Source organism: Carex rostrata, chromosome 11 (assembly GCF_964058835.1).
Source record: "Carex rostrata chromosome 11, lpCarRost1.2, whole genome shotgun sequence".
NCBI classification, from domain to species: Eukaryota; Viridiplantae; Streptophyta; class Magnoliopsida; order Poales; family Cyperaceae; genus Carex; species Carex rostrata.
In genome coordinates, this window is record NC_135928.1 from 6,042,848 (window position 1) to 6,050,910 (window position 8,063).

Consider the following 8,063-nt stretch of genomic DNA (forward strand, 5'->3'; position numbering starts at 1 on the left):
TTATTTTAATCAGTTTATTACATATATGATTGTTATATAAAACAATGTAACGGGGGCCCAACCCATCTGGAAATCCATTTTTTGGGCCGACAATTGTTTACAATCCCACATTCCGAATAGGAAGTGATTAGCTAAGACTAAAAATAATTAGTTTATAAGCAGTTTGGTAACACAGTTGATCAATTACAAAACTTTTTATTAAATGGATAATATAAAAACCGCTCTTATGATAAGAGAATGTTCAAACCCCCGGTGTTTTTAGGTGGCAACATGCATTCAGTTTCAAAAAAAAAAAATTTCAAGCACCGATTCCGATGCATTCCACAGCAGTCTGCATGCACTGAACAGTATAACAATACAAAAGGCAAGGAAGAAGCCGGCAAGTAAATATGTAAAATAATCAGTTTCACTAACAAGGTACCAAGTTGCTCTCTTATACAAGTGTACATAATGTAATGAATCCCACCAAAACCGCTACAGTACATAACAAAACCCTCCAAAAAAATCAACAGAGAGAGTGGCAAACAACAGGGGGAAAAAGAAAAAGAAAAAAATCCCTCTCATATATGCTGCTATATAAGCACTCAAATATACAAAACAGAAGAAAAGAAATCCCCTCAAATAAAACAATGTTGGTCTCACCCAACTCAGGCAACTTAAGCATGCTCTCCACCAATGGTCATCATTCCTAATAACCAATCAGAAGTGGCAATAAACAAATACACCCTGCCAAAATTAGTTAATGAAAGTGGAACAACGAGCACACGTCTCAGCTACCTATTAAGTTCAAAAGATATACAACATCTTATACAGGATCAATACTAGGAGTCATGTCTGCCATCTGCACCACAGAATCTTTCAAGTACTGTTAAAAACAAGCTTCATGTTTTACATATGATGCTTGGCAGGACGTCCAATAAGTCTATACTGTTCGGGTAACATAGAGCACAACACTTGTCCCTTGGCTTGTAAGAGTTCGCCATCTATACCACACCCAACTTGTGTCTTTGCACCTGGTCTAAGCTTCACTGATTTTACCTGCAACATTGGCATAATGTGTAAAAGTGAAGTCATTGAAATATGGGAAGGACTTCAGAACCAGATCTGAGAGCTCGTAATATTTTGGCTAAAGACAGTTTTGAATCTGGTAATATGAGAAAAAATACAGCATCGATAGTAGAATTTAGAATCTTTTTGGTCAAAATGACATTTAATCACTAATACTGTAATTTTTTAGTACTACCAGAAATTGAAACATTAAATCCTTTTATCTTATGATTCGGATGTACATTACAAAATGAAATTACCACTTTGCCCAAATACCTCTCACATGAGAAACCAACAAAAAGAATCCATAATACTACGCACTTTGAAGCAATATATAAACTAAAATGCAACTAAGAGAAGAAGCTGTCCATATGTCAGCAATAATACAGATCTCCAGCTGGATGGATACAAGGAGACAATGTAGGACAGTACTACTACCAGAGGCTACCAAGCTACTCCAATTTAGCTACTCTAAATTTAAAGTTAATTCCTGCACAATTTATAAAAATAGTATTGAAACGCTATCTGGACTTCCCGAGACCTATCTAACTAAATTCACACACGTCAAAAGGAGCCAAACCCCAGCAGCATATTCCATTAGCTCTTATTAAATGCAGGTTTTTGCAACAGGAATTGGAGCCTGGGGTTAAGTCCATGAACTCTGGGAAGTTAGATCTATAGAAAATTTCTGTTAAAATAAATAATACAAAACCTAATGTTGCTTAATAAACCCAAAGTTTCAGAAGATGAATACCAACAATCCATCATACAAGATAATCTGTATTGGCTGATAAGATTGTGCTTGGCTCGTATGAGGTCAGCTTACTCGCTTGATTGAATGATTGATAGGAATGCAACTACATTTTATTAGAAAAACAGTCTGGCTTGACATGAATAGAATGGAATCATAAAGAGCATGAACCTTGTTGTTCAGAGAAGATATAGCTAAAGAAACCTCTGTTGCCTTAGTTTGAACTTAACTAATTAACATTCATACGGGCAAGGCTGACAGTGACAGGAACAGAAAATCGTATTTTACTTATAATAGTGAACTGCCCAATATTGCCAAAGTCAAAATGGTTGATTTAAACCCCTATCGTGGTGCTCTAAAAATCCCACACAAACTGAATGATGAAATTACAAGTAAAAAGTTTCTATATGTTTAAAGGTGGACAAAATACCTTAACGTACTCCACATAAGGGAGGGAAAGATGACGGCCAAACTGCAGCAGAATAAAAAACCTGAGTAGCCTCCACCTTCCGGTCCCACCCACAAGCAGCAAATCCAAAGCCCGATCATCAAACTCTGCCTTTGGTGCAATCACCTGCGAACTCAGACTTTGCACCGTTCTGCATGAGTGGTTACAAACCAAAACCCCTAAATAATTGCCTTTCCTCACCACCCATTTCTCATCCATGCTCGGTACCAACATCCCACCTCCTATCTCTTTGTCATCAGGCGGTGAGTGGGGCAGCTCGATTGTACTTTCATTCTCTCTCTCTTCCCAGGTTGGCTCGGTGTCCCATCTGGGCTCGGCATCCCACTTGGGTTCAGGATCCCAGATCGGACCCGGATCTGACACGGTTGAGGAGATATCTTCCCTGTCATATGCTGATGTGGCAGCCCATGAGGAGCGTGACTCATTGGTTGTGGTTAGGCCTGAGGCAGTCGATGTCTTTTCAGTCCTTGACTTGGATCGAGTTCTTGGCCAGTTTGTGTTAGATGAGAAATGGGGTTGCGGATGCAAGACCTCTTCAGGCTCAGATACTATGTTGTTACTTCTGCCAATCGACAGACGCTTAGATTTTGGGTCCAAAGCACGTACAACCTCTGAAGGCTCATTTGCTGCTGAAGTAATGCTACCTTCCACTGGGGTTCGGCTTGGACTCATCATTGAATCAATGCTTGATAAACTGGATGCACGAGGGAAGCCTTCTTTTTGGGACCTTTGCATTATGTCATCATAGAGTTCAGACATGTCAGCACGCTCTTCTTTAGCGGAGCTCATTCTCTGTTGTGACTCAGATAGGGCATCCTTTGTCATGGGAAGATATTCCAGCTCAAAGCTGTACTTGGGCAGGCAAAGGAATTTAAGAAAACCAGCTACAAAATACCGCAGGGGACCAAATCGCTTCTGATACTTTTCTGAGAGCTCCAGTACTGCAGGGAAGGAGCCAATTGAATGCAATTGTGCAAAAAGATAAGAAATTTTAATGGAGAGAACATGCAAGGAGTGCTGATCTTACCATCGCTAAGAAAACCAAAATATGAGACAGTTGTGCCATAATGAACAACCCCTGCTTGAATCCACTTAGCAGAAAATACATCTGCAGCTGTGAGGCCTCCCTATGGCAAGCAAGAATATGAGAATTAATTATAGGTTTGAAGTTACGAAGAGATATACAAGCAACTGCAGCGTAAATAATGCAGTGGCTATTGTAAATCAGAACCTTGATAATGGACATTGCAGCTGAAATTGGATCTCTGATTCCAAGAACTGTCCAAACTAAGGAGTTGTCAGAACCGGCTGGTATTATGCCAATTGGAACAGAAACAGCTTCTTTCTGATCATTTCTGCTAAGAAGCCCATTAAGGACCTGCAAAAAAAAGAAATATTGACAATAAGCATTACTAAGCTTTGTGAGTTAATTATTTTTTTCAGATTGCATTATTTGATCCCTCAAACTGCAAGGAGATAAAAAATGGTTGGGTCAAGCAAATACTGACCTCATTCACAATCCCATCTCCTCCAACACATACAATCCCTGCAAGAATATGCAAGAATATTATGGACTCATAAAATTATCAGAAAAAAATGTTGCATTTTTAGGTACATAAAATTATGCACTGAATGATTAAAACATACCATCAGGACAGGTACTAAAATCAACGGTGGCAGCAAGATTTTTTGCATGACCTGCATAACTAGTATTTACTACTTCCATCATTAAACCTGCAAGCTATAACCAATTCATACCCAATTAAAATTGCAGATATTACCAAATCAACAAAGCATAGAAACTGGAACGACGTACCCTTTGTTCTATATATTTTCAGGTAGACCATGTGTTCTTGCAAAACCAAACATTACCGTTTTGACATTTTTCTTAGAAAGTGCAAATTAGCACCTCAAAGTTTGAGAGTCCTCTATATAATATCTACTTACTATTAAGAGATAAAGACACATAGTCAAAGCATGCTCATCCAAAATTGAGTATTTGGTCCAAGCAATGATATTGACACATAGACATGTATTTCTATATATCTTCTAACTACTGATTAAAAAAAGTATATTAACAAAGATGAGTAATGCCATAAATCTATAGATAAAATTAAACATATGCATGCAAAACTACATGCATCAACCAAAATTGCTTGGATTTGCTACAACCAGGACTTAGGAACTAGAAAAAGTCGAATCAATAATATGAACAAGGTGTAGAAGTATCGAAATATACCTTAAAAATAGGCTCAACCTTGTTGTGAAACACCTTACTTGACCTCCCATGCCCAGAGCGAGGATTCAGTATAACAAGTATTCTCGGTGTGCTTCTGCGCTTGATAGCTGGCTGATCAAAAATGGTCTCATTGATGACAAAATCAGATGGCTGCTTCTTGCTAGAGACCAAAGGATGAGCCTGTAGGTTGATAAAGCAGTGCTGCTCAGCAAGACCCGACACCCACTGAACCGCCTCATCTGGTGTAGTGGCTAAGAAGCGGAAGTCCTTTTGGGTCCTCTCTGATTTTCGTCTTAAGCAACAGAGCCCAAATGATTTCTTTTTGGAAGGGTATGCATGCACAGTGAAATGCCTCAGGCCATTACTGTATGTTACCTGTGAAGGACACATTAGATGAACCATGATTGTTTTGACAATTGCGAGGCCATGTGACCAAATTTTAGTGTTGCAATTGAGTTTTATAAACTATTTTTTTATTGGATCAAGGAAACCACTATCATTATGTTACAATGAGAAACCACTATCATTCACTGTTTTTTTCTAATTAAATCTGAATGCAACTCTGCGACTTCAGTTACCAGATTGCAAGGTGATCTCAATATCAAACTTGCAATTCTACTTACTCCAAGGATATCCATCTTAATATAGGGTCTGTCACTGTAGCACAGGACATGTATGATTCCACTCCAACCAGTTTAGATATTACCTTTTGTTCTTGATTGGATATATATATCAAATTAAGGCCTAAAGGTCTAATAGAACATTTTGAACCTCTTACTTTCCAACTTTGTAAAGATTCAAACCAATCTTGACATATGGTAAAAATAAAATGCACAAGTTTTAAAAGGAAAATTTGCACTGCCCAGTGCTGTATGAATCCTAAGTTCTAATCCCTAATCACACATTATAGAAATAGCTATATTCATATAAACTTACAGAAACAACATCATGTAAGCTGAGAACATTAGAACCCCAGCGTAGTGCTTTGCTGGTAAGCTTCGCATTTACACTATTTGTCTTCCCAACCCCAGGCCCTGCATTGTCATCCACAGTCTTGTTCTTCTTATCAAGCACAAGCTGCCCGGCCAGGACCTCATATCCCAACAAATCAGACTTCTCATCTCCGATAATATCAATCCTGTGCTCATGTGCCTTTTCCTTTACAGAGTGGACAACATCTGAGTTCTTATTTTTTGCTGGCTTGCTCTTGTTTCTTTTCTCGGGAAAGACGGTTGGAGAGGAGTGCTGGCCTGAGGACTTCTGGGACCGCCGGCCACTCGAACGACGGCTGGATTTCTGTGAGGAGGTTCGTGAGGTGGTGGAGACAGGGGGGTGATTCTCATCAGATGCATCCATTGCTCTTTTTGAAGAGATCACCGTATGAAGATGATGACATCACTGAATTCTCATGAGCGTGCCAGGTAAGTGATGGCACCTGAAATGAATAGAGTAATAATCATGAAGATAGTGGCATGCAAAAAATTGTTTTTCTTTGTTGCATTTTCTCCGAAGTGATCAAATGGTATCAGCTTAATATCATATTGATATAGTAAAACATGCAATAGGTAAACTGAATTGCAAGCAAAGAGAAAACTACTTTACTCAAATTTCTTCAAGGAAATCCACATTATATGGCACAAGCCACTGATAAAAAGACATCCAATTAAAATATCAGTATGTATTCTCTGTACACTATCTCTATTTGGATAGTGACACTTGGGAAAATAAGCAGGGTAAGGAGGCGCTTTAATAACAGACAAGGTATGATATTATGCAATTATATCCACAAGAAATTTGATGTTTTAGTTAGCTAAATCTCTGGTTGCCTGTCTTCAACACGCCAAATTGTGTTTTTCAATTCTAGGTGGAAAAAAATTCCATGTCATCAGAGAAGAAACTAATTACCGCTCCATTCCATTAATGCCGCAAAAAATTTATTCCTGCTCTATTTTCCCAAATTCCAACTATTTTCAAAGAGAAACAAAAATAAAGCTTCAGCACTTTACTTGGTGACTTTACTAAATATCCCGACTCTAGCCCAATTCCAACAAATTTCCGAGCTAGTTTCAGCAGAAACCCAATTCAGCTCGTCCTATTACGATCACCCAAAATACCTAAATTCCCAATAAATTCCAGCTGATTTCAATCAAGCACAAACCTCGTAGAGAGAGGAGAGAGGATCTAACCTTCGAAACAGAGATCGGACGGTGGAGAAGTAACCTCCCGAGGTAGATCGATCGTTCGAGCAAAAGGAGATAACTAAAGAGTTTAGGGTTGCTAAAGTGGGAATCTGTGAGCGCAACAGAGAAAGAGGGAGAAGAGAGAAAGGTACAATCAAACGATTGAAAATGAAAAGGAAAAATAAATAAAAAGGAGGGGAGGAGGCGAGAAAACAAGGCAGGACTTGGTTGCTATTGCTTAGGAGTTTGGTCCGTTTCCTCTCCAGTGGTACGCATACTGTCCGTTCCTGTCGCAAGTTATTGATTTGCTCCAGTTAGGTAGACCGTAGACACGTCACAAACGGCCGAGTTATTAATAGATCATCTCCATTGATGACTTCCAATGGCTGGGAATGAGATCCTTATTGAATTTGCATCGTCTGAGATATCTCATATTTTGCGTGGCTTTATGGAAAATCTCAACCGTTGCAATAGGTTCTGCGCGAATCTCAAAGCTCACATAATACTGGCATCCCGTCAGAATTCGTATCCTCTGCATTAACTCAAAAGGAAATCTTTTGAGTTATTGAATCTTAACCGTCCAATCTGTTTTAAAATTCGTGCAGACTAGATTCGCACTAATATTGAAAGACCCCAAATATTATAAGCAAGTGACGAATTAGCTCCGTTTTAAATGCTTAGATTCATTAACTCAAAAAATTCCCTTTTGAGTTAATGCAGAGGATACGCATTCCCTCCGTCACCCCCGAATAGGTACCGGAGTACGGGATACGTTGATCACGCAAAATATGAGATACCTCAGAGGATACGCACACATGCTTATTTGCTTTGAGGGATCCGGTACAACCGTGTTTTGGTGGAACCGGATACTATGTATATAAAATATAAAATTTACGTGTTGGAACTTAGAAGAGAATTTTAATATTGAACTCCCATTGCAAAAAAATTATCGTATTTTAATATAAAATTGAAGACTTTTGGAGAGAAACATCGGTCAATGTTTGAAATGTTTCCATTAATAAAACAAATAGTTACTCAACTGACTTCACAATATTTTTTTAATAGTTTGCATTGTTCAGTTGATTTATGACTTTTGCACTGTGTTAATTATTGATATCCAATCTTACAAATTTTGCATATAGCAAGTAGTCAAGTACTGATATCCAGTATATCAAAAGGCAGGGACGTACCAATTTTAGAGGAAACTCAAGAGCGGACTCAGGATTTTCGTCAGATGTAAGCAAAAAAATATCAAATCAGGTATAAATAGCTAATTGGGTTTAAACTCATTAACTAATTAGCTACTCAATAAAAAATAATATTTTAACTTATACTTTCCAATACTCTGACTTGTAATTTCTGATTTTCTAACTTATT

At 38.2% G+C, this 8,063-nt stretch overlaps 1 protein-coding gene across 1 annotated transcript; it reads right to left on the minus strand.

Moving 5' to 3' along the window:
• Window positions 1-384: 384 nt before the first annotated feature.
• LCBK1 (long-chain base (LCB) kinase 1) lies at window positions 385-6,869 on the minus strand. The gene is made up of 9 exons (XM_078310336.1): window positions 6,693-6,869; window positions 5,443-5,941; window positions 4,507-4,881; window positions 3,915-4,008; window positions 3,776-3,813; window positions 3,499-3,645; window positions 3,295-3,394; window positions 2,229-3,208; window positions 385-1,038 (listed from the first exon to the last, which is right to left on the minus strand). Exons 2-9 carry the CDS (start codon window positions 5,860-5,862, stop codon window positions 889-891), a joined length of 2,304 nt encoding a protein of 767 aa, XP_078166462.1. The 5' UTR covers window positions 5,863-5,941; window positions 6,693-6,869; the 3' UTR covers window positions 385-888.
• Between the last annotated feature and the right edge of the window lie 1,194 nt (window positions 6,870-8,063).